Source organism: Gallinula chloropus (genome assembly GCF_964237585.1).
Source record: "Gallinula chloropus genome assembly, chromosome: 1".
Taxonomy (NCBI): domain Eukaryota; kingdom Metazoa; phylum Chordata; class Aves; order Gruiformes; family Rallidae; genus Gallinula; species Gallinula chloropus.
This window is the reverse complement of record NC_140085.1, coordinates 199,519,763-199,547,350: the sequence shown is the minus strand read 5'-3', so window position 1 is coordinate 199,547,350 and position 27,588 is coordinate 199,519,763. Positions and strand designations below refer to the sequence as shown.

At 40.3% G+C, this 27,588-nt stretch overlaps 1 protein-coding gene across 1 annotated transcript in view; it reads left to right on the top strand.

Annotated features, from left to right (window-relative positions):
- The window catches only part of SLC36A4 (solute carrier family 36 member 4), a gene marked incomplete at both ends in the record, with an annotated part of 119,804 nt that overhangs the window by 44,280 nt on the left and 47,936 nt on the right, over positions 1-27,588 (top strand). Inside the window, 2 exons of the mRNA XM_084279335.1 lie at positions 10,083-10,252; positions 15,561-15,730. Coding sequence (XP_084135461.1) covers positions 10,083-10,252; positions 15,561-15,730 — 340 coding nt within the window. The remainder of the gene's footprint in view (positions 1-10,082; positions 10,253-15,560; positions 15,731-27,588) is intronic.

The window sequence follows — 27,588 nt, the reverse complement described above, 5'->3', positions numbered from 1 at the left end:
GCTCAAATACTAGATGTTAATAGACCCGTGATTTTTCAAAGGACTTTTAAAATCAATAACTACTTGTGTGTTCATTGAAGAATAGTGTTTCTAAGACATTTTTTATGAATATGCGGTCTCCTGTATTTGGAAGAGCCCTAATCATCCACTGTGGAGAACTCCCGCAAGCATCAATAGTGGCTCTCTAATAAGCATTGTGGCTTAAAAATCAAATTGGTTTGTCAAGAGCAGCAGAAAAAAAAATCCTGGGGGAAATGGGAGAAGTGGAAAGGAAAAATGTTGTAATGGCAAAGACATTTCGAAGAAGATTATAATCCAAAGTGGCATGTTGAATATTCTTCAACGTTGCTGTGTATTCTTGAAATTGTCTTGTACTTCAGCTGTTGGAGTGCTCCACAGAAAAAATGATGAGTGGTTTAGCTGTCAAGGTGCTGTCCTCTCATGTCAAATAGAAATGTATAAAACTTTCTGCTTTTCTAAGAAAGGCAACTAAAATTGTCAGTGTCTTCCCCCTCTTCTGTTTTGGATGTATTGATTTTTAAAATTTTTATTGCCAGTGGTCATGTTAAAATGTAAGATGTGAATTGCCAACTCTTTCTGTTGCTAGGCTTTCTATGTTGGGGTCCCCTTTGTTTCTAACTCAGTCCAAGAGTATATATGGCATTTTTTAATGGTCCTTATACCAGGATAGAGAAATTTCTGTATTTAGAGTTGCAAAACTTTGTGGGATCATTACACCTTTTTCTTTCCTGTGATACCCATTAATCCTCGATGAAAACACTGATTTGTATTTTTACTTGTGCAGTCATGGAGCTTGCTTAATACAAATGACTTAGAAATCCTCCCAGATAGAGCATGCTCAGTGACACTCAGGGGGTCTCCTGTTGGTCTTCAGGGATGAAGGCTGGACGTCTGCCTCTCTCTCAGCGCATGCGCTTTACGGTTTTCTCCATAGTTACCAAAACACATTAGAATCATTGAATCATAGGGATTGGAAGGGACCTCGAGACGTCATTGGGTCCAACCACCTGAGCTCAAAACCACATTCCTACAAAAACTAGTTTGGAACCCCTTTTCACTGAAAACAAGATATACTCTGTCTCTTAATTGCTTGTTGGTCTCACCCTTGATGACTCCCCTATCTTCACTAGCTGTTGCACTGTTATGGCTCAGTTTTGTAGCCGCTTTCACGGAACAGCTCACACAGTTACAGCCACATTCTACTAAAATCCAAGACAAATATATTCTTAAAATACACAAGCTAAAGTTATATTAATTGTCTCAAGCTATTTCTACATCAATCTATTCAGCATTATTATATTTCATTGAATCAAATGGGAATGTCTGATTATCAATTAGGAATGTAATCTTCTGTTTACATGTATCTCTTGCTGGAAAAAATTGCATACTGATGTAAAGCTCAGCAAAGCATGTAGCATTTCAGTCATTTTGACAGGACAAGTATAAAATATTGGCGACAGAACTACGATGCTCCTTTTTAGCTTTCAGTTTGCATTGTGGGGGAAGTATTTAACATTTAATTACTAAAGTCAGATAAAACATGGTAGGACAGAAACTTTTGTAGCCTCTGTTAAACTTAAGAGCAAGCTAAAGATTAAATAAAAGATATAATGGAGTGATAAACAAGCTCTCGAGCATAAAAAAGAAGTAAAAAGGAAAAAAGAACTGGAGAAATGGCCAGGTTCAGATGGCAAGCTGAGTAGGATTTATCTAATTCCTTTGAGCATTGTTAAATTGAGGCCATCACAATTGGGCAATGGGTTGCTTTTTGTGGGTATGAGTAATTCTTCCTGGTGAAACAGAGAGGAAGCTGCTTTGCTGGAATCTGAGAAGATTGGGGTTTGGAGTGATCGGAATGGCTCAGCAGATTTCAGGAGGTAGTGTTTCGTAATGAGAACTTGGCTTCTGGATGTATTTGTTTTGTATAAACATTTTACTGTACAAATTGACGTACAGTTACCATTTGGCTTGCGTCTTTCCTTGGGTAATAGTAACCACGCTTTTATTTTGCAGTCAGGAGGGATTTATTAAGGAAAATTAGCTTGTTTATTGTACTTGTTGCAAAATAGTGACGTTCTATATATTCCTCAAGAGAGCAAGCTTTAGTAGTGTTTCCTGAAAAAGAGAAAGATGACTGTGTGTATTTAAACATTAAGCATGCCTGCTATTAAGTTATCTATTACAAGATTAGCTTTAGTGGCCATAGCAATTAAAACCGTTTATCTGTTTATCTGGAGGCTGAATTCTCTTGCAAGTCAGATAAAACATACAGTAGAGATTTCTCATTAGAAATAGGGAGTCCCCTGCAGCTTAGTTGTAGAAGAAGTTGAGCGTAGCAGGACATTCATGGCAAGGAATGAGAAGACAGTGGTATTACTGGGGGATGATTGTACCTACTGCGTGCGGCTTGAAATAAAAGTAAAGATGCTTTGCATAATGGATGACGGTAGATTAGTCAGGTTATTTCAAAGATTTGATTATGCTGCTTTGCCAGGAAATTGTGGGTACTTTTGAGTTCATTTGGTGGATGGAAGGAATATAGATTCTTTGTTTTGTAAATTAAAAAACCCCAAAGGTTGATAGTTATTAAAGGAATCAAGTATTGAATTTCAAGAAGGATGATGGAAGTGATGTATGCCAACAACTCAAAAATTACAGGAAGATCTCTGAAGAAGAGGACAGAGAAAAAGGGTGAGAATTTATTCAATTGAGGAAGGAGAAAAATGCTGGAAAATGAGAAATTATGAAAAGGATCAGTTTTGCCTAAAATATCTGATTTCATAGGTATAAGGGCTATGACTGGGGCAGAGAGGGAAGCAGAGCATGGAAATTAGAAGCAGGGCAAATCTCCTTTAAATAAATAATGTTTTTTTAAAACAATATATGAAACTTAACTTAATTTTTGTCAACAGAAAAGAAAAAGACAAGAAAGCATGTTCAGCTCCAGTGTTCCTAAAAGGAAGCAATAAAAGCAAAACTAAAAAGCATTTCTAAACCAATCTTCCTTCTCTTACATTCAATTAAAATCTTAGGCCTTCTGAAGTTGTTGCAACAGGGACTGGAAAGAAATTTAGAGTGTAAATCTATCCAGCAGCTGCCCAGCAGTGACACAGTGTCAGAACAAGCACTGGCTCATGTCATACCTCCTGTCAGCCTCTGTCTCCTTATGAATGCTTCATGGATCTTTTGGATCCTGATGGAATTTAACAGCTTAGGAAGCAGGGAGTTTGTGTAATATATGTGTAATTGGTTGTTAGTGGGCTTCATGTTAATCCTGTGAGGTACAGAATTTTTCAGCTTGTCTGTAGTAGGTGGTACTGGAAACTGTATAAAACCTGGCTCAAGTTCTTTGCATAATTTATTTGGGGATCAGTTCTGCCAAGGGAAGCATCTCCTGTAGTGACAGCAACTGGCTCGAAACGCCTGCTGCTGCTCAGGGAGGGGCTGGGGAGGGACACTTGCCTTTCGTGCCGGAAAGGCTGCATCAGCATCCTTATCTGTTCAGTCTACAGGCAGCTCTAGTCCTGATGCTAACTCAAGCATAAGCAGGGAGAAATAAGCATTTTTAAATATAATTTCTCATGGCTACAAAACCCAACACTGACTAAAAGCATGGAAAACTGTATTGATAACTTGGCAGCATCCCCTAGTTCAGTCAGTAGAGCTACTTGTTAGCTCGGAGTGGACTGCACGCTTCAAGATCTAAGGATGTTAATGTGTCTTTGGCTAACAATATTAATCATCCTGTATTTCTTTTTGCATAAGTTTTCCTTTAATTCAGTTTAAATGAAGGTTGTAATAGTACAGTGAGGTTGATGATGCAGGAACACATGTTTAGAAGTATGTTTTATTTTGACATGAAGTGACATCATTGAGTTTAATGAGTAAACTTGGTTTAATGGATATTTAAAAGCAAGAGTTGATATACTTAAGAAAATTGTCTTATAATGTTTTTTAATTGCTTTATTTTTTCAACTAAGCCTTTGTTTTCTTGGAGCCTTGAAGACATGGGTCTTCAGACAGAGTGGATTTAAATGTAGAAGATAAAATATTGCAGTGCAGGTAGAAGTTTAAACAAAATATATTTGGATACTACCTCTGGACATTGAATATAGTATGTCTCATCTTTTGTTTTCCTTTATGAACTCTATCTCAGATAAGCAATTGTGATAATCTTGTCTGCCTGTAAAAAGAAATTTGTCAAAATATAAAAAGATTAAAACCTAAAAATTAAAATATAAACAGCTATTAAGAACAGAATAGAACAATAGCTTTAGGTTGCCTGTGAGGAATTGTAAATGCTACTCGCTCTTGGTTCTATTGATTTCACATTACTTCAATTCACATATTGATGTCTAGATTAAATTTCTCATAATAGTATTTTCCTCAACTTTTTCACATATGGCCTATGAGAAATGATAGCATCTTGCTGGAGGTAACAATGTTTGTCCATAGAACCAGTGAAAAATTAAGTTGGAAAAGAGCTCTGGAATTAGTCAAATCAAGACTGCTGCTCAGAAAAAGGTCTGCCTTCAGTTGGACTAGTTACCTCCGGCCCCTATCCAGTTGAGCTATGGAAGTATTTGAGAATGGAGACTGTACAATCTCTCTTGGCAGTATTTCCCAGCAGTTGGCTGTTCTCTTTTGTGGTGGTTTGACCCTGTCTGGAGGCCAGATGCCCACCAAACATGCACTATCACTCCCCTTTTCAGCTGGACAGGGGAGAAAATATATATTGAGAGGCTCAGGAGTCGAGATAAGGACAGGGAGAGATCATTCTGCAATGAGCAGCACGGGCAGAACAGACTCAACATGGAATGAAAAACCCCATCTATTTTAACACACACACACAGAGACATGTGTGCGCGCGCGCACACACACACACACACACACACACACACACACTCACTCTAATGAGAAGTAAAACCAAATCTTAAAGCGCCTTCCCCCATCCCTCTCTTTGCAGACTCAAGTTTATTAATGATTTCTCTCCCTTCTTCCCCCAGAGAGTGGCATGGGGGAATACAGGGGTGGGGGCTTTAGTCAGTTCCTCATGAGTTGCGTGAGTTGGGGGGGGGTATTCCTCACACTCTTCTGTTCCAGCGTGGGGTCCCACCCACAGGAGACAGTCCTGCATGAACTTCTCCAACATGAGTCTTTTCCTATGGGGCTTCAGCTCTTCACCAGCTGCCCCAGCATGGGTCACTGCTATGGGGTGCACTCATAAATCATAGAACGTCTCTCAGTCTCTCAGGCCCAGACTGCTCCAGCCTGGTCCTCCACAGAGTCACAAGCCTCCCTCTGAAAACCTGCTCTGGCATGGAGATCTCTCTCTCTCTGTCCATTGTCATGGGCTGCAGCTTCTGACAGGAGCTTGCTCCAACGTGGGTCACAGCATCTTCCATATGTGTCCACCTGCTCCAGCGTGGGGCCTCTCCATGGGCTGCAGGTGGGGTCTCTGCTCTCCGTCATCTTCTATGGGCTGCGAGGGGACAACTCACTCCACCATGGTCTTCTCTACAGGCTGCAGGAGAATCTTTCTCTCTGGCACCTGGGCCACCTCCTCCTTTCCCTCTTCACTGGCCTTGGCGTCTGCAGAGTTTCTTCCATCTTCTCACTCCCTTCTCTGGTGGCAAAAAGTGGCTGCTTGTGGTTTTGTTTTTTTGTCTCCTAAATGTGATTCCCAGTAGTGCTATGACAGCCTTGGTCACTGGTGGCTCTGTCCTTGACCCCAGCTGGTATTTACTCTGTCAGGCCTAGGGGACGCTTCTAGCTGCTTTTTGCAGAAGCCACCCCTGCAGCCCCCCCATCTCCACCAGAACCTCTCCATGCAAACCTGCAACAGTGATACACCAGTGTTTGAGGGATGGTCCTTTGCTCTGTTGTCTCAGTGGACTTATAGGATGGAGATCCATGCGGCAGAAAAAACACAAGGGTTATTGGTGTGTTAGAAACCATGGAAATGCCAGGTAGGATTTAGGGTTTCCTCCCAAAAAAAAGATGGTGGTATAAATACCCCAATTGAAGTGCATCTACACCAATGCATGCAGCATAGGCAGCAAATAGGAGGAGTTGAAAGCCATTGTGCATCAGGAAAACTGTGATATAGTTGCGAACATAGAAACATGGTGGGATGACATAGACAACCAGAATGCTGTGATGGATACACTCTTCAGGATGGAAAGTCAAGGAAAAAGAGGTGGTGGGATAGCCCTTTATGTTAGGGAGTGGTTTGATTGTCTGGACCTTAGAAGTTTAGTTTGGATGTTAGAAAAAATTTCTTCACCAGAAGGGTTATCAAACACTGGAACAGGCTGCCCAGAGAAGTGGTTGAGTCACCATCCCTGGAGGTATTTAAAAGATGCGTAGATGTGGTGCTCAGGGACAGGGTTTAGTGGTTGGACTTGGCACTGCTAGGCTAACAAGTTTTTTTCAACCTACGTGATTCTACTACTCTATGAATGTCTCCAGACTTTCTGTGCACTCCCTCCCATTCCAGTGACCGTGCCAACTCCCTTGGTCCTGGTTGCTGGAGCTCCCAGGGGTTTAAGTTCCTGGGAGGCTGGACCTGAGTCCATTCACTGCCTTGCAGCATTTCCTGCTCAGCAGGAAAACTGTTCCTGACTGCTGCTCACTTACCTTCTGAATGCCACCTGGTGCTGCAGGCTCCTCCATCCTGCATGGAAACTGTTCTGCATTTAATATAAAACATTGTGTATGAGTAAATGTCATTCCTAATAACTATTTTTTATTAAAATTTGATGCAGTTATATAGAGATATTTTCATAAAATCATAGAATAACCATGGAAGGGAACCATAAGGATCATCAAGTCCAACTCCTGGCTCCACACAGGGCCAGTCAAGTCAGAGCATGGGACTGAGGGCATCATCCAGACGCTTCTTGAACTCAGTTAAGCTCGGTGCTGGGACCCCTTTCCTGGGGAGCCTGTTCCAGTGGCTGACCACCCTCTCAGTAAAGAACCTCTTCCTATTTTCTTTTAATGTATGTCTTTCAGCATCACTATAGCTAGTGTTTGTCATACATATGCAACATTTTGCTCTTTCAGTTGATGATGTAGCCAAAAAGTAGAAAGTTTCTTTCTCTACTGCATTTTTATGAGTGGACTGCAGAACTTTTTTTTATATCTGAAAGGAGGCATTGTAATGAACAGTCCTGTAGTCTTTGACTTGAGCTCCCTCTGACTGTGAAGGCATGGGAAAATTTTTTTCCCCCCATTAGTAGTCTCCTACAGATAGTTTTTGCAATTTCAAAGCAGCAGGCAGTCTCAGAGATCCCTTTCTTGCCAGAAGTCATGGTGGAAAACCATGAGATTCTTTTCATTGCTGGCATGTGTGTCTAAGTTCACTGCCTTCCTTCTGCCAGGAGTGTATGAAACGAATGCTGGAGACTCCGGAAATCAAATCTTTGGGACAGTGAACTTATTAAGAGACTCCTGTTATCTGTAAGCTTGGCAAGTATTGCCATTAAAGCTCTGTGGAGAAAATATAGCTTGGAATAAGTTCTTACTGTAACAATTTATGGTTGTTAAGATTCCCAGAAGCTGTAGAATATGGTAGAACTTACGCAGAAAATATATTCCATTTATAACCACCAGGGAATTAACAGATGCAGACTGAGTGATCATTTTATTACTGGTCCAGGCCCAAATGCTATCTGTTTGTAGGAAGTCAAGAATGAGAAAACTCAGATGAAGGGAGAAATTGCCTGCAATTTGCATCCTTCAAAGCTCTTAATAAGGAGGTATGTTAAAACAATCTAATTGCAACTGAGGACAAAAGAATGTAAATGCTGTCTGTCCTACCTGGCAGTTTTTGATGTGAATTATAAAAAGATGACTTGATAGGTACTATATGGGCAAAGATGCTTCATTCATTTAGAGGAATTAACTAATTTTGTCTGTGTGGCAGTAAAATAATACTTCTAGCCACATGTCTCCTTTTGGGTTTTTTTCTGCTTCTCAACACTGTCATTTAAAAATTGAATTAAGTTTTGAAACTCTTCCTGGTTTAAATTTTACATTCTCACCAGATTAAGTTACAGTGCAAGCTGAGCTTGCTTTCTGAAGGAAAAGCCTTTGCAGTGGAGGCTCTGAATTATACAAAGAAGATCCTCAATATGTATAATGTATTTTAATTGAAAATGAACAAAAATTTGCAAATGCCTCCAAATGTGCATCTTTCCAGAGATCTCTTTATTCCCAAATATGACTGAAGTTCTTCAGCATTTCTGGTGTAGAAGAAATTTAATGGTGTGGGATGGATTGATAGTGGTGATACTCAGTGAGAAGTCAGGAAGAGAATATTAGTGGGTGACCAGGGGAAAGGAAATGATTGGATTGCGCTATAGAAAATAATACAGCAATACACATATACCAATTTGTTTGTTAATTAGTGGATGAAATCTGTTTTTTTCATAACTTGTATTAGTTAAATTGAAACCAGCAATTATTCAGTCATCTAAAAACCAGTTTGGTATGATGGACAGTAGCTGTTACAGCACAACCCTGTTAAAGGTTTCACATAAGCGTTACCCTGAGATGACAAGCTTGTTTAATTGCAGTGTCGTCCTGTTAAATATAACCTGTATGTCTACTGGAAGAGAAGTTGTACTGCAGTCATTACTGCACTGACTATATTGACTAGCATTTCATTACTGATCTGCATTATAGAAGCTTAGACATTTTACTTATATGTAGGCATATAAGTTCCAGTTCCAGTTCTTGATAACCCTTCTGGTGAAGAAATTTTTTCTAACAACCAATCTAAACTGCCCTTTGCACAACCTATGGCCATTTCCACTTGTCCTATTGCTTGCTACATGGGAATGAAGACCAAACCCCACCTGGCTACAACCTCTTTTCCTGTAGAGAGCAATAAGGCCTCCCCTCAGACTTCTTTTTGTCCAGACTAAACAATCCCAATTGCTTCAGCCACTCTGATAAGACCTGTTCTCCAGACCCTTCAACAGCTCTGTTCCCCTTCTCTGGACATGCTCCATGGCCTTGATGTTTTTCTTGTAGTGAGGGGCCCAAAACTAAACACAGTACTTGAGGTGCAGCCTCATCAGTGCCGAGTACAGGGGAATGATCGCTTCCCTAGTGCTGCCAGACAAGCCTTTCCTGATCCAAGCCAGGATGCCGTTGGCCTTCTCGGTCACCTAGGCCAACTGTCAACCAACACACCCAGGTGTTTTTCCTCCAGACAGCTTTCCAGCCACTCTTCCCCAAGCCTGTAGCATTGCATGAGCATGTGCTCAATATGTTAGTTTGCTGTTGGTGGCTGAAAATGTCAGTCAGAGCTTGATAAGTATATTTTTCTGTACACTGCATAGTACACTTAAAAGGAAATCTCTCCAGCAAACTGCATGCAGTAATGGTTGCAATGCTTGTATCTTCAATTTGAAGTGACAGCAAGCCAAGCAAGCTCACTTGGCTATAGTTCAGGCTCAAAGCACCCACAAAACCTTTTGGAAAAGCCATGCTTAGTGTTCCTGGCCCTATGTCTGTCAGCAAAATTTAAAAGAGCCTGGGTCAGCATTCTGGTAATCATGGGCTCAAGCTCTCTGTCTGGGGAATGCTGAGACCGAGCGTGAGCTTGTGTGTCAACTGTGTGCATGGTAGTTTTGTCTGTGATGGAGACTGGCAATGCAAATGTGCCTAATAAAAACAGCAGATATCCTCCTTGGATTGAGAGCAGTTCAGTTAAAATAAGTAATAAATCATGTTGCTCCTATCACCTGTGTATTTCACCTGGGCACCATAAGTTTCTCCTGTCAGTTTTTTAAAGTTGTAAATATTGCTTTATTTCCCATACCAATGCTCTTTTCTTACAAAGATTGATGCTTTTCAGTAATTGTGCATTTCTATTGGGTGCATAAAACCATGGTGATTTTCCAGGCTCGACAACAGTATTGTAGAATAAACTTTATTAATAACATCACCTAAATTTTGGAAATAGACTTTGAAATGGTGGGGGGGTGAGAGAAAAGTAGTCTTAATGCAAGGGCATGAAGTGTAATTGATTCTCCCTCTATTTCCAGGTTCTCCCATTGGAAAACAGAATGAAGGACACCACACGTTTCCCACAGGCGCTGAACATTGGCATGGGAATAGTCATGACCTTGTATATCTCGTTAGCCACTCTGGGGTATCTGCGCTTTGGGGATGAAATCAAAGGCAGCATAACTTTAAACCTGCCACAAGATGTATGGTGAGTGCATATGTGATGTACAAGCAGTAATCTAGAAAGCAGAAATGTTGTGAAGGCTTCTTCCTTGGCTCAGCACTATCATGCTTATAACTGAGAGCTGTCAGGCAGAGAAGGACTTGGGGGTCTTGGTTGACTGCCTACTGAATATGAGCCAGCAGTGTGCCCAGGTGGCCAGGAAATCCAATGGCATCTTGGCTTGTAACAAAAACAGTGTGGCCAGTAGGTCTAGGGAGGTGATTGTGCCCCTGTACTCAGCATTGGTGAGGCCACACCTTGAGTACTGTGTCCAGTTCTGGGGTCCCCACCATAAGGACATCGAGATCCTCGAGCGAGTGCAGAGAAGGGCAACCAGGCTGGGGAAGGGGCTGAAGGGCAAATCCTATGAGGAGCAGCTGAGGGAGCTGGAGATGTTTAGCCTGGAGAAGAGGAGGCTGAGGGGAGACCTAATCACTGCCTACAACTACCTGAAAGGAGGTTATAGAGAGGTGGTCTCTTCAACCAGGTGACAGGAGATAGGACAAGGGGAAATGGCACAAAGCTGAGCCAGGGCAGGTTCACATTAGATGTTAGAAAAAAAATTTTCACCAAAAGAGTTGTTGTGATATGGAACAAGCTGCCCAGGGAGGGGGTTCAGTCACTATTCCTAGATGTGTTTAAAAAAAAGGGTAGATGAGGTACTCAGGGATATGGTTTAGCATAGGAAAGGAACAGTTGGACTCGATGATCTTAAAGGTCTTTTCCAACCTAGGGATTCTGTGATTATGTGAGAGGGCCTTAAACTCTTTTTTTTAGTGTAGTGCATATACTCTTTCTGTTCCTTCTAGAGCTGAGCTATCATCTTGCCCAGCAGTTTTTTGCATATTGAAAGAATTGCATATTGAACAAGATCAATGATCTTTTAAGTATTCCACCTCTAGCAGGAGCTAGTTTAAGTGTACAGAAGGAAGGGATGTGTGGTTTCCAACCAGCTATGTTGCAGTTCTGAAACCAGCTAGTTTTACCTTGGGTATCTTGGGGATATAGTGGCCTTTTTTGGTAAACAACTGGAATAGAAGGCATCAAAGCTGAATAGATTTGTAGTTCAGATGCAAATCCATGGATAAGGTATAATAGTGACTTCCTATCTTGAAGATGAAGCTTATGGTTTCCATAATCTCAGGGATATTATAATCTTTATTTAGATTTTTTTTAATGGTACAGGAGCCCCATGTGTTGTGCTGAAGAAGCACTGAAGACTATTTCTACTGGTGTATTGTTGGTTCTTTATCTATCTATGGATAGATACACCGTAACTATTAACTTAAATACACCTCTTAATATTTTAGTATCTTTATCTCTGGTGGGCCTAAGATTGGGTGTATCAGCAGTGTGCAAGTGAAAAGCTGAAAAGTGTTTTCATTCTGATCAAGTAATATCTTGTTACATACTTACATCTACTTGTTTGGTGTCTGTTGTGAAACAAAACCTGCTTTGCTCAACTGAATGCTGACTAATTTTTACTCTTTAGAAAAGACTAGAATGCATCTAAAGAGTGTTTAAAGAGTGTTATTAATTTCAAGTGTTAACTTTTTCACTCTCTTTTGCCTTTTTCAATTCCTTGGAGTGAGTATGAACTATTAATTTTTAATATTCAGAAGTTTCGTTTAATTGCTTGACTGATTCCAATGAAAAATAAATGAAATAATAATAAAATGCATCTTGAAGGATGAATTTTTTTAGTCGGTAGAATGTTCATGTGTCTGTTGTTGCTTTTTTGCTTCTTGTGTTTTTGTAGAACTGTTATAAATTCTGAGATTTGGGCTTCAATTTCTTTTCTGCTTTGTGGGGTTTTCTCATATTTTTTCCCACGGTTCTGTTTTTTGAGGTATATTGCTCATGACATACATTTAATTGCATCCTTTCATTGATCATACATTAAAAAAACTAGAAGTCTTAAAGCATTTACTAGATCCATTCTGTCTGTATGAGGCAACTAAAGGTGAAAATACGTCTATTTGGAATATTACTTGGTATTGTTCACTGTGGATATAATTAGTGAAAAGTTTGTTCTAAATAGTAGACCTGGGTTTATTTGTGCCTTAGGAGAGGTGCTCTTAAAAGAGGAAGAGGGAGAGAAATGTGGAATACATGGTAAAATTGCTCACTCTGTTGCTTTTTATTGGGCTTGTGCAAGCAAGAGGATGAACTTCATTGTGCTGTAACATTCTGCTTTATTTTGCAGCCCCACTGTCTAACAGGGCTGTTCAAATAAGAGTTTTCGAATACCTCTTGGCTACAGTGCAGATGTGATAAGATGATATTTATCCTGATGGCTTTACAGACCCTAATGCAAAGGCAGAGATAATAAAAGAGATGGAAACTGGTGCTCTATAAGGTGGAGAATTGGCATTATACATTTAATAACCTCAGAGCTGCTCAGGGCACATGTGTAGAGATAACAGTCTCATCTGTTTTCTCCTTACCCTGGGTACTACCCCAGAGTACCAAACAAAATTAGGAGGAGAAGCAGCTCAGTGGAGTGCCCAAGGGCTGTGCGGTATGATACCATTGCTGCGCGGGGTCTAGCTGATGCAGTACTGCTAAACAAATGTGTGCAATTAACTGCACTAGCAAGACAAATGTCCAGTGAACCATGTGACACTGTTTTGTTACTTCATCCTCACATAAAAAACCAAGAAGTGGCTGGATTGAACTAGAGAAACACAAGTTTTTATTAGAAAGTGGTGATACAAAAGCGCCTCGAATGCAGCTAAGCAGTGAGACTTGCCCTGTGTGTTAAACTCTGGTGGACAATCTCTGTCTTAAAAATAAGCCTTTCCTGATAAAGAAACTGAAATTCTCATGCTTTCTGAGTTCTTAAGAGATGTTCTTAGAGATGAATTAACCTGGAGGCGTACACAGACGCTAGACCTGCCAAGTCCTTAAGTTTAATTTAAATAGAGGACTGCTTATATTCTGAAAAACATTCTGCTGGATAAGAGTTTTTGGAGAAGACACTTGTTGCAGTTCTAATTTGGAATGTGTTTTGGAGAAGAACGTGGCACTCAACATAATGTATTAATTAGAATATGGTTTCCAGCTTGTTTTTGCTGATCTTTAACAGCACTTAGTGACTTGAATCTTCTTACTCATTTTGTTGCTGACTGAGGAGGCACAAGGCATAAACTACCTGATTTATTCATGATCACTAGATGCCTCCTGACCCAAGCTAAAGAGGGGCACCATTTGCCTGAAACAGCATATATTTATAGTAAAAAATTGGATAATTATTGTCACACGACCATCTATTCAAACAAGTCCTGCAACATCTGAAGATACAGATTATGGAAATTTTTCTTTAGTTCTTAGTACCCCCCTTGGTTGGGATCTCATAGAATCATAGAATGGTTTGGGTTAGAGAGGACCTTTAAAAATTGTCTCTATTCCATCATTGGCATGGGACACTTTCCACTAGAACAAAGCCCCATCTTACTTGGCCTTGAACACTGCCAGGGAGGGGACAGCCACAGCTGGGCAACCTGTTCCTCACCACCTTTTTTTTGTCCTTTGCTGGAGTCTCATTTTCTTGAGGCTGAAGGTTCTTTTTAAGTCTGTACTTCATTAAGATATGAATGACATTCTTTGTGTAGCAGTTCCCTTACTGTGAATCCCAAAGGTTAACTATCGTACAAGTATTACAGCACATTAAAGTTCAACAGGTACTTGTTTGAGTGGAAACTTAGTATATTTAATCATAGAACCATAGAATCTTTAAGGTTGGAAAAGACCTCTAAGATCATTAAGTCCAACCATCAACCCAACACAATGCCCTAGTGGGTCTATGTGTTGATATCCAAGTTTTGTTACGCTAGTTTTGACCCTTTTCCCTTAAAAGAGCTAGAATAAAATCTAAAATATAGAACTGAAGTAGACTTTTGTTGACTTCTTTCAGCACATATGAATGATTTAGAATTTGTGTAATGAAGGCACCTACTTTGTACTACTGTCTATTTAAAGCTTTGATTCCTGGTTTTGAATATCTTTAAAAAATATTTTTGTAAATGTTTGGGGTGATCTGAAGCCTGAGAATTCCAGGTTAATTGTGGGTAGCTGTTCAGTTTTTCTTTTTGTTAACCAGTTAAAATCCATCTGGGCTTCTGGAATATAAGGATGGTGATGCAGAGCAGTTTAATATTTGGAATACTAAAGAGTAATTTCAGCCAAAATGTAACTGAATTTTGTATTGTTATAGAGAAGCTGTCTGCTATGTTGTATTTTCTGAACATTTTTTATCTGTACTTCATGGACACGCAGTGTGGAATAACACTAGAATGGGAAGAGATCAATGAGAATAGAAAATCTTCCCTATTCTTAAAAAGTAGTTTGTGCCTTTTACCAGTGTGGGTACAGCCTACTTTACTTTTCATGCAACTGAATTCTTGGAATGGTGCAAGGCAGAAGTTTGTCTTTGTCTGGCACAGAGTTTAAAACCATCCCAAAGTAGCTTTTCAACAAAATACTGTTTTATTAAAAGAAAAAAATAAAATTTTGATCCCTAAAGGTTTTGTTTAGTTACAGCAGCTCTATTCCTGTATATTAGGACAGACAGACATTCCTGTATCAGGATGAACTCTATTCTACACATGCATGCATTATTTTTCCAGCTTCTTTTTCTTAGTGACATACCCTGCCAATCCACCACTGGCATGAGGTTGGCATAATTTGGAGCTGTAGAACTTGGTTCCCCTTTGTCTTGCTCTAAACCCTGTGAAATACTGTGACATGGAGCAGGAATTAAATGGCATTCTGTACCTGCTGGTTTTGAAGAGGAGAGCGTGGACAGCAAGCAAATTTGGTAATGGGCATTTTCTAGCCTTAGAAGGTACTGCTGCCAATTTTAATAAATAAAATTTCCTGAGATACCCTCTTCCCAATGTGAAAAATCTTTTTAGGAAAACTTTGTGAATATGCAGAAATCTGGAGGATATTTGACTTAATTTTTAAAATGTCCAACGTTTTCTGCCAGTATGAAAGGTTTATCAGTGTACAGATTCTCTTCCATGTAAATTTGGAATTTTCTTTTCCCAAGTAGCTGCTGGCTGTTTACCTTGTTCTTCTTTATTCATTTATGATTGCATGGTACTGATTTCTTATTTTGCCTATACTTTGGTAGTTGGCTTATCTTCTGCAATTTCATAGCAGATAATGTTAGCTTCTTGTTTGCTGGGGAGGTGGAAAAAATATACGTGTATATCCTTAGTGCTGTTGGCAGGTGCTTTTGTAATGAAACGTTTGCCACTTACATGCATGTTTGTAAATGTTTTCACAGGTTGTATCAGTCTGTAAAAATTCTCTATTCCTTTGGGATTTTTGTGACCTATTCGATTCAGTACTACGTCCCTGCAGAGATTCTCATTCCAGCTGTCACCTCCAAAGTGGAGCAGAAGTGGAAGTTACTCACTGAGCTTGTGGTGAGAGCGCTGTTAGTCTGCTCAACCTGTAAGTACGTGCTGAGCACCCTTAACAAGCCTTGCAATTACATGTTGTTGGGGCTTGCTTATTTAAATGCCTGCCTTGTTATTTATTTTTCCAGAGGCTAGCAAACCTGAAATTTTGTTTCAATGATTCAGTATGTTTTGATTTTAACGAGTAAGGGAAATCTAATGTTGTATTTGTATTTTAACCACACTTTTTTTTTGTAGGTGTGACCAATTATTTGACAGCCATATCTGTTGCCAGTAACACTGCTGTTTCAAGCTGACAGCTTGACAATAATTTTCTTAGAATAGGTCTTAATAGACACACATTAACTGTTTCACATCAGTGTTTCTCTACAACCTGCAGTGCATGCTGCTTGCTCATGAAGAAATGCTTCTGCTTTTTGTGGTGTGAGGATGAAGCCTAAGGTGTGCTGCTATGTATCCATAAAACAGCAGTGCCTGGTCAGAGTAGTCATGGAGGGCCACTTCAGGTGATAATGGTCTAGAGTAGTTCGCATCTCTGCCCTCACTACCTATTATTCAGGTCGTTTTTCTCACTTGTTCGCTGCTCTTCCCATCCCATGTACCATGTCCCTGCTCTTCTCCCAGCTAGTGTACATATCATAGATACTTGTAGCAATTAGCAGTGCTCATTGAATGGTGGGCATGGTCACATCTAGGAATCAATACTCCTGAAGATAATGAACTGAGGAGGAAGTTTAGGTTCGTCTTTACAGCCCCCCTCTGAAGTGCTGCATAACGTAAGGAGCTCTTCTCAAAGATGTTATTAAAATAATGTTTGTAGTACAAAGCTGGCTTCTTGACTCCACCTTTGAACTGAAATGAGCTGTTTACTTTGAAAAGAATCAAAACAGCCTAACAAGCAAAAAATACTAAACTCTCTTTAATAGGGGGAAGCATTGATGAAAGAGATGTTTTTGTTGAATCTGTTCTCTCGATGAATGCTGACCAGTGGCTGATGCGCTGGATGGCAGATAATAATTATTTGTTGTTGGAGAGAACTTGAACATCCAGTGAAACCTTCCTAAAGTCAAGCCTGTTCAAAGAAACAGATTAATATTAGTGCAATTTAATTACTGCAGTAAGCAAAGGGAAATACCATTGACTTAAAGATAATTTGCTGCTTTGAAAATACATCTGCTATGAGAATCTTTTTTAAAATACAAAATTAAAAAAAAAGAAAAAATAAAAAATTTAAAAATTTTAAAAATTAAAAATGTTAAAAATTGAAAAATTAAAAGCTTTCTTGTGTAATGAAGTGCAAATCTCCCAAATCACCATATAGCACATGTTCCGCTTTGCGTTTATGGGGCATAGCAAACCTGTCAGGATTTTAAGACTGAAGATAGATGAATAGCTCTTGTAATACCTGAAAAGCATCTAGATCAAAATACTTCAAGGTCCAAAATGCTTTTTAGAGTCTCTGTGGGAACCCAGTAAACTCTTCAGTCTTGGTGCCATGAGGTGCTCAGCCTCCACTCATTCTCTATGGTCCTTTCTGTGCTCCAGATAACCTGCCCTGGTAAAATGATACTGCAGTAGATTTGAAAAACTAAAATTCTTGTAGACCCAAACTCGTTTACAGCCAAAGATTTCGAGAGTTTGGAGGTTGAAAGAAGCTTTCAGAGATGTGTCTGATGAGAAGAGCTTGTGGTGAATAGGTTTAAAAGCTTGTTTCCATGTTTGACTTGGGAAGATGATAAATGACTCCATGATATTCAGCCATAGTTTGATTGTTTATTAGTTTTCTCAGTTTTATTGTTTGAACTTTGTAATTCCTCGGTAGTCAGGGAAGGCAAAACAGGGGAACAGTCCTCAAGAAAATGATGTAGAAAAACAAAGAAAAGATGGGGTTTTTTTGAGATTATTTAGAGGCTGTGGTGGTGTAGGGCTAACTGTTGGACTTGATGATCTTGAAGGTCTTTTCCAACCATGATGATTCTATGAAAATTAACTTCAGAGTCTGGAATAAAAGTTTGTAAAAGGTAAAAAGAAATGTAAACAAACCAGAGGTGGGGTACCCTGTGAGGGGAACTTGAAAATGGAACAGTTGCCTATTGGGAATAATTACTTACAGTTGAGTGAATTGGGGCAGGGGGAATCTAATCTAGCATGAATTGTAGTGGGTCCCTTTTTCCCAGAGGTTTGTTGGCACATATTCTTTCTTCTTTTTGTTTTCAAACAATTATGCATTGTGCTGCAATTGCTCCCCAACAATGTTTATTGCTTTACAAAACAGCAGCTATTGGTCTTTCTTTTCTGAAGGCATAAGTACTTTAAAATGTTTCAATACAAAGTGAATGCATAGCATTGTAGTAATGCTATGTGTGTAGTAAAATTTGACATGGTTTATCCATTCAGACTTCTGGTTTGTGCCTTAAAACCTATCTGTGATGTCAGTCTAGTGTAACTGGTGTTACTGAGATGTTTACTGAGAGTATTAAATTGTTTGCTGCAAGGCACTGAAAAGTAAAATGAAAAGTTTCTTAGAATCATAGAATGCTTTGGGTTGGAAGGGACCTCAGAGATCATCTAGCTCCAAGCCCCCTGGCCATGGGCAGGGACACCCTCCACTAAATTAGGTTGCCCAAAAGCCCCATCTAACCTGGCCTTAAACACTTCCAGGGACTGCACTTCCACAACCTCTCTGGGAAACCTGTGCCAGGGCCTCACCACCCTCACAGTAAAGAATTTCTTCCTAACGTCCAATTTAACCCTGCCCTCTCTCAGCTTGAAGCCAGTGCCCCTTGTCCTGTCTCAGCACTCCCTGGTGAACAGGCCCTCTCCCACTTTCCTGTAGGACCCCTTTAATTCTCGGTAGGCCGCAATTAGGTCCTCCCGGAGCCGTCTCCTCTCCAGGCTGAACAAGCCCAACTCTCTGAGCCTGTCTTCATATGAGAGGTGCTCCAGCCCCTTGATCATCTTCATGGCCCTCCTTTAGACTCACCCCAACAGCTCTATGTCTTTCCTGTACTGAGGACCCCAGAGCTGGATGCAGCACTGCAGGTGGGGTCTCATGAGAGCAGAGCAGAGGGTCAGCATCACCTCCCTTGACCTGCTTGGCCACGTTGTTCTTTCTGCAGCCCAGGACATGGTTGGCTTCCTGAGCTGCTTGCACACACTGACAGCTCATGTTGAGCTTGCTATCAATCAGCACCCCAAATCCTTCTCCTCAGGGCTGCTCAAGTTTGCTCTTAAATGTTTGATATTTGCCAGGCTGTTGTGTGATATACTGTGTTTGTCTTACTTGTCATTTTCAGGTTCTTTTTTCTGGTGATGTCTACAAACTGTAGGCATGCCATATCTATAATACTTTTCCACCAACATTTGTGTGTACGTGCTCCTCTGCTTGTCATTTTCCACTGAGCCACTGGTATAAATAGTGCTTAATTTTCACAAAGTGCAGGACATGGTTTTTAATGTGGTTCAGAAAGTGTTTCTTTAATAGAAAGAAAAGATCTGAAGCCTTTTAAATTGAGTTTTAAAAATGAAACGGTTTTGGTAGCAGTGACAGAATATGTTGTAATGTCTGGATCATTCAGCAGAGGTCACACATTGGTTAAAGGGACTTTGCTGCTTGCAAACAATTTTCTGAAAAAAGAAACCCGAGCTGCGTTGCTAATAATGCATTAGGTTTTTAAGAGAACACTTGAAAAATCAGTTATTACTGCTTTTGGGGCTTTTACATTACTCAAGTTAAAACTGGGTCATTGTTTCATTGTTGCAGTATAACAGAAACTTTGCTGGGAAGAAGCATACCCTGGAGTACTGGGATTTGGTTTGGCTTTTGGTTTGGTTTTTTGTCTGGTAAGGTTTGTTTTAAGTTAGGACTTGACAAATGACTGGTGATACAACACGTATCCCAACAACCCATATGTGTTGCTTGGGGTTTTTCATGGGTTACTTGCTTACCTTCAGGCACTTAGCATTGCAGGAGGATTATCACAAAGATATGATGTATTCTGCTTCCCCTCCAATTGTTTCACAAAAGAGAGCTTATCTGGAGTGCACCGTAGAAAATACTCTTGTCCCCTAATGTCACTGAACCAAGCCAAACCTTCAAGCTTGGGGCAGGGCAGGAGAGTACCCAGCACCTGGGAGTGCGCAGCTGGGCTGGGTGGTCGTTGTGTTGAGACTAGGTCAGTCTTGGCTCACTGACTCCACACCTCTGGAGTGGGGAGATCACCTTGCCTCTCTTTCTGGACAGAATTGGTAGTTAAAGCTGTTTAAAAGACTGGGTTTTACCATATTGAAAGGAATTTACAACTAGATTATAACATAATGTTTGCAGTAGGTGTCTGAAATGTCACATCTGTTCTTGGCTTTTTTAAGACTCTGACATGCAATTATTCAAGACAAAAGCAAATACAAAGGAGGATTTTTGTGACTATCTGTGGTTTTTGCTGGGAGGGTGCTAGACTGGCAGAAGTGTACTTTTCCTTTGGTTATAGCTCCTTATTTGTACTTCTTGAACAAGGAAACAGCGAATGCAACCATTGATAGACCTTGTTCCCTACTGCTTTTCTCCCTTCCACAAATTTAAGACCGTCTTAGTGTTGCATGGGTGAAAATGCAAGTCAGATACTTTTGAATTTTAATAACAGTGTGGGGGGAGGGTTTCCTGTTCTTTCCAAGAGAGGTACATCTCTTCCTCTTTGCTTGGATTTTACTGTGTTTGGTGTAGCAAGTTGGAAGATCACACCTTACTTCATAAATCGTAACACTAAATGGTTGTTTTGCAAACTCATGTGAGCATGTTGTGCACTCACTGGAGGGATGAGCTAGGCTTCTGGTCAAAGTCCAGACTAGAGCTGGAGACTGGGTTTGGTAGCTGTTGAAAGCAGGTAGAAGCTACTCATGTAGCTCACTAGGTAGAAATATGATTGAAAGTTGGATTAAGCATCACAAGGAGGGACGAAGTTAGAAGTTAGGAACACAAACAGAAGCTCATTGTAATAGTTAACAGACAGTCCTTGGGTCAGTACTGGGGCCCATCATCTTTAATATCTTTATTGATGATTTGGATTAGGAAATTGAGTGCACCCTTAGTAAATGTGCAGACAGCACCAAGTTTGGGGGAAGTGTTCATCTGCTGGAGGGCAGGAAGGCCTTCCAGAGGGACCTGGACAGGCTGGGTCGATAGGCAGAGGCCAGTGGGATAAGTTCAACATGGCAAAGTGCTGGGTCCTGCACTTTGGTCATAACAACCCCAGGCAAGCCTACAGGCTTGGGGCAGGGTGGCTGGAAAGCTGCAGAGAGGAAAAGGATCTGGAGGTATTGGTTGACACTCACCTGAACATGAGCCAGCAGTGTGCCCAGGTGGCCAGGAAGCCTTCCTGGCCTGTATCAGGAACAGCGTAGTCAGCAGGACCAGGGAGGGGAGCTCCCTGGTACTCAGCTCTGGTGAGGCCATTCTTCAAGTACTGTGTTCAGTATTGGGCCCCTCACTACAAGAAAGACATTGAGGCCCTGGAGCGTGCCTAGAGAAGGGCAGTGAAGGTAGTGAAAGGTCTGGAACACAAGTCTTGTGAAGAGCAGCTGAGAGAACTGTGACTGTTTAGCCTGGAGAAGAGGAAGCTCAGGGGAGACCTTATTGCCCTCTCCAACTACCTGAAAGGAGATTGTGTTGAGCTGGGGGTCAGCCTCTTCTCACAGATAACCAGCAATAGGACAAGAGGGAATGGCTGCAAGTTGTGCCAGGGGAGGTTCAGGTTAGAAATGAGGATAAATTTCTTCTCAGAAAAAGTGGTTGGGCATTGGAATGGGTTGCCCAGGGAGGTGATGGAGTCACTGTCCCTTGGGGTGTTCAAGGAAAGATTGGATGAGGTGTTCAGGGACATGGTTTAGTGAGTAATGTGGGTCGTAGGGGGATGGTTGGACTAGATGATCTTGGAGGTCTTTTTCAACCTTAATGATTCTGTGATTCTATGACAGCAAATCTGGTTGTGCTCAGATAGTGCAACTGCATCCCTGTAGTTTCAGTAGGTTTGGTTACTGTTGCAGTTGCCATTTTAATTGAAGTTTGAATGATGTACATTTATTTTTTCTCATAGATTTTACTAGGTGTTTGTGGTGTTTGAATGTCAAATAACTTCTGTACTTTGAACCATCTGTCAAGGTGTAATTTTAGTGACGTTGAAAGTATTTACCCTGACTTTTATATCTTTAAAAGACACACAGAAAAATAGTTTGGATCTGTGTTTACTGCATCTGTTTGGATGTCACCATCAGATGAACACTGTGCCCATGGTTCAGCCCTGAGCTGAGCCTGTTCAGGCTACTGCATTTTGAGATTTAATCATTTGAGAGTAAAGCTTTTTAGCTTGCTTCTGAAGGAACTGTACCATCCTGGCTGAATTTTCAAAACCTTTGTTAATAACTTTACCTGGAACAGTATAATTTTTACCTTTATCTTTCAAGAGACCAGTTTGGGAGAACAAGAAAAAAACCTTCTATCTAAATGAGTCCTGTTCAGTCCACTGCTTAAAGTAAGCTGCTGTTATATCATCCGAGTCTTTTACTCTTCCCTGCTTACCTGGCACTGAGATAATGGTCATTCTGCAAGTGGGGAGGGTTTGGAGAGCTTTTGCAGAGTTTAAACAGTCAATTCTCCTGTGTTAACAGCTTCAAAACATGCTGAGGTCGTGGAGGCTGAGAGATCACCAGTTTCAACTGCTAGATAGCATCAAACATTCACTTCTACTGATGCCTCTTAGTGAAAATTGTGGTAAAAATTTAGTATGGGGCAAAGATTTAGGTTTCTAGTAGAATGTAAATTTCTTGCTTTCTGTCTAGCAAAGACTTACTCATGTCTTCTGCCAGAAGGGCACTGAAATTAAACTGTGCTTGCTGGAGGTGTTGGGAGAATTTAAAAAAAAAAAACATTAAAAAAAAAGAAGCAGCATCAAGAAAATAAGTTTCATCTGAATGGTAGCACCAAATCCACAAAGAAGTAAAGGAATAAAGTGGAAAAGAACAACTTAAGTCGTGCTTCAGTTTTTAAATGCCAAGTTGTGTTTGATGTGTTAGTTTCAAGATAGTAGAGAATGATTTTTTTTTTCGTGAATTGGTAAAAGCTGCTGAAAAGCTTCAGTAAATACAATGGAGAAAACTGGAGCTGAGATTTAACAGCATCTTTCATCCACACAAGAAATAGAGATTTCTTTTCTTTTAATAGCTTAATTTAAGGCTGCATTCTTGCAACCACAGTGCTCCTGTTAAAATGCAAATTAAGAAGTACTGCATTTGAATGTGGATGTGGGGATATCGGCTGAATTGTCAGCTGTTTTGATTGTTAGCTTAAAATGAAACTGACTTAATTGAAAGGATGATCCAGCTGAGCGTGAACTGAGTTGTTACTGAGCTGCTTCCCATTTAAAAAAAAATTAGCCAGCGCTTAGTGTGTAATTTTGCCAGGAGAATAAATGCATTATTCAGCTGAACATGTTATGTTAGACAGTTACCCTTGTCTAAATATTTCCCTGCTTTAACTGTACCTGGTTTTAGGAAAGAACAGATCTTGATGCTGAACAACTCAAGATAACATGATGTTTACCAGATAGCTTACACTGTTTACTGACATTGTGCCGGTAAAAATCTCACTTAGAGAAGCTGCAGCAGGGGTAACACAAAGGAATTTTAAGTTCTATATAGATTTTAGTATGTTCTTTTTGGATTAAGGTACACTCATTTATACAGAAGTGGCTTGTGTATCAGTCACTATACTTATTTTTGAGTAAGAATTTCTTAATTTTAAAGCGTAATATTAATGACAGATAAATGGAGAAGTTAACTTTGTGATATAAAAAAATTCCCAAGTGGGATTTAGGATATTCGTGTGGACTGATAACATCCTCCTTAAGTGGGCTTGAACACAAAATAGTTTATGAATTGTCTAAGGAATAAAATGAAATATTAATTTGATTTTTTTTTGTTGTTGTGGGTTTGTCATTGTGTTTTTGGGTTTTTTGAGTAGCTGATGAGCATAATTCTTATTTCCCAGTAGAAGATCTTGTGCTGTGGTTTTCAGTTGAGAGATGAGAAAAAGCATCTCTGTGTGGTTTTTAAGGATATGCTTAGGCATGAGAAACAGAAACATGGCATACAGGTTCTTCCAACTTGTTTGAGTATCTTTGACATAAGAATGGATCTCTCAATATCAGGGTTGTATCCTGATTATGATTTCCTTCTTTTGATGTGCTGTTATGAATTACGGGACATCTTATGAATTTCCATTGGTCTAGACATCAATTTATGCATATATAATAACTAATGTTCTTTCTCAAAATACAAATAGCAAACTTTTTTACCTGACTTTGACATATGGATACCAATATCCATGGATTTTGATGAATGGTTAAATGTTATGGAGTATTTGAATGGTGCCAGAAGTGTTTCTTTTTGCTGGCTGCTCGAGTGACGTTAACTTGTGACTATATGACGTATGAGAGAATGGGTTGGGGGGTTTCTTTCTAAACAGAGTACTGCTCCAGAATCATAGAATCATAGAATTGTAGGGGTTGGAAGGGACCTCAAGAGATCATCGGGTCCAACCTCCCTGCCAAAGCAGCTCCCTAGGACATATCACTTAGATAGGCATCCAGACGGGTCTTGAATATCTCCAGAGATGGAGACTCCACCACCTCCCTGGCAGCCTGTCCCAGGGCTCTGTCACCCTCACTGTGTAAAAGTTCTTCCGCATGTCGGTGCGGAACTTCCTGTGCTCCAACTTGCAGCCATTGCCCCTTGTCCTATCCCCACAGACCACTGAAAAGGGGCTGGCTGATTCCCCCTGCATCCCCTGCTTAAGATACTTATAGACTTTAATTAGGTCCCCCCTTAGTCTTCTCTTCTCAAGGCTGAAGAGTCCCAACTTACTCAGCCTATCCTCATAGGGGAGATGCTCCAGGCACCTAATCATCTTCGTGGCCCTTCTTTGGACTCTCTCCAGGAGATCCCTGTCCTTTTTAAACCAAGGAGCCCAGAACTGGATACAATACTCCAGGTGGGGCCTGACCAGTGCAGAGTAGAGGGGGAGGATGACCTCCTTTGACCTGCTGGCCACACTCCTCCGGATGCTCCCCAGGATCCCATTGGCTCTCTTAGCCACCAGGGCACACTGCTGGCTCATGGCCAACCTGTCATCTACCAGGACCCCCAGGTCCTTCTCCAATGAGCTCTTCTCCAGCAGGTCATCCCCCAGCCTGTACTGATACAAATGGTTGTTCCTTCCCAGGTGCAAGACTTTACACTTGCTCTTGTTGAACTTCATCTGATTTCTCCCTGCCCAGCTCTCCAGCCTGTCCAGGTCTCTCTGGATGGCAGCGCAGTGTTCCTGCGTGTCAGCCACTCCTCCCAGCTTTGTATCATCGGCGTACTTGCTGAGGGTGGATGCTATTCCCTCATCAAGGTTGTCAATGAAGATATTAAATAGGACTGGACCCAACACCGAGCCCTGGGGAACACCGCTAGTCACAGGCCTCCAGTCAGATTCTGCTCCTCGAATCACAACCCTCTGGGCTCAGTCCGACAGCCAATTCTCAACCCACCTCTCTGTCCACTCATCTATCCCATGCTTTCTCAGCTTTGCTATCAGGATGTCATGGGAGACAGTATCAAAGGCCCTGCTGAAGTCAAGGTAGATGACATCCCCTGCTCTCCCTCCATCTAGGGTCCACCAGAATGGTCTAACATCAGTATTCAGCAAAGCCTTATGAGGCCGGCTGGTTTGGTTCTTCGTTTTGGTCTATTGCTTCAGCTGTCATCAGATCTACTTTAACAACTCTGCTATGGACCCAAACAAGGTGTTACTTGCAAATTATTATATTTTTAAAACCTTATGCAGAAAATGACGGTTGAGAAGTAAATTATTGAAAACTTTAATATGCCCTGCTTGATTTATTTTTTTAATTCTGCTTTAATTCTTATTTTAATGCTGTGTCAGTTGGACTGCCTTTGGTTCATGTGTTAATTAAGATTCTGTGCATAAATTCTGATTTTGAAGTGCAGCTGCTGTCCAGAATATGTTTGTGGACTTTGGACAGGAAGAAAAATATGGGCTTTGTGATTGAGGCAAAAATTTTTTACAAGATCAGTAATTAAAAATGAAAATATTTTAAAACAACAATATTGTCTTTGTCATAAAATTTACATGCTTTTTCTTTTTCAGACATTTGTATTTTTATTATTAAAAAAAGTTAAGAACAAATAGTTCAGCAGTGCATTTATGTACTCTGAAATAGTTGGGCCTATTCTGGGGCAGTAATTATTTCCTAGTAAACAGGCCTTATTGCTTGCCATGGTTTAATGTTTGCATTAAATAAGTACTTTACAACTCTGTGGGAGTTCTTGTGGAAAAGCATAATCGTATTTTAATTGAAAATTGGATTATAGCAGAGGTTCCCCCCACTCCTTTTTTTTAAAAAGAAAGAACTCATGGTTCCTTTTGCAGGCTCTTTTGCAAAATTTTAAAATCTAATCTGCTGCAGCTTGCTTTTGACACTTTCTGATAGGAATTTTGAATATATTGATTTTTAAAAAAAAAAATCTATTTCTAACTATAAGGCCCCCTTTTCTCTAATCCTTTATGGGTTTTGTGCCAGGCACTGGTACCAGCTGGGTTCCTCAGGACAGCTGGTGGTGGATGAGTGGTAACGTCTGCTGGGATGGGCAGTCAGATTGGAGCCTGGTCAGTGTATGGCAATGCAGGCAGAGGTGCCTGGCACCACACTCTCATGTATGCAAGTTTATCTTGTAGATGTGTAATTCTAAATGAGATCAACTCTATTCTCTGTTGTTTTTACCAGACTTTCCAGCTGACAGGTTTCAATATCAATATAATTTTAATCTATAAAACATGGAGCTTTCCTATCCAATACCACATCTCCTTCCTTATTCACTATCCACTATCTCCTGAATCAATCTCACCAATTTTCGGTGAAAGTTTAGCTGTAAAAAATTAATGAATCTGGTGCTTTCTAAATCTGTGTCTCGGACCTTTGGAAAAATGATGGTAAACTTCACTTTTTTGTCTCCTAAAGAAAATTTTAGCACAGCAAATTTCCCAATACACTTCAGAACTTGAGAAGGAGGAGTGACACACATGCTCAGTTATCCTGTTGCTTTTCAGGAGAGATGGGCTTAGTTTTAGGCTGTGACATTCTGTGTTACTTGAAGAACTTGGATGATCTTCCTGGATATAATAGCATTAGTTGTCAGCATGTAATACTGAATAACTGGCTGTTTTATATCTGGATCTTAATAAGGATTCCTGCATAGGGCATAACTTCTTTAAATGCATTAACAGAAACACTTTGTACATGGTGAAAAGTGTTTTTGTCAAAGCTAAGACTTAGTGTATGTTTTTGCAATTTAGATGTTATTACTGCAAAAGAAAACAGGAAAAAGATGAGAGTTAATTACATTCTGTTTGAATAGAGATTCCTTTCTAACTCATGCCTTCAGCAAATACAGTGAGTAAAAATTACGAGACTAGGCTTACTAATTTCAAGTATTTTTAGTTATTTATGCTACAGTGACACTGTGAAGTGCAAGGTGAAGATTCATAATACCATTTACAGCGTAAACCTGTGTGGCAATCTGTGCTCTGACGTTTTTAGGTTGCATATGGCATAATTTACAAAGTACTATTTGGTGAAGAGTCATCTGGATTAGCATGCAGAAGTCTTTTCTCTGGACCTCTACACCTGCGATGCTCATGCCAGCTAGACTCCTTGTAAGCAAGGGAGAGCAACAGGTACTTGGAAAGGTGCAATTCATCTGATCTTTTTTTACATATTTGGTTCTAGATGAGTTGAGTTGGGCCAAAGAAATGCTTGTTTCCTTCTTGGGGATATT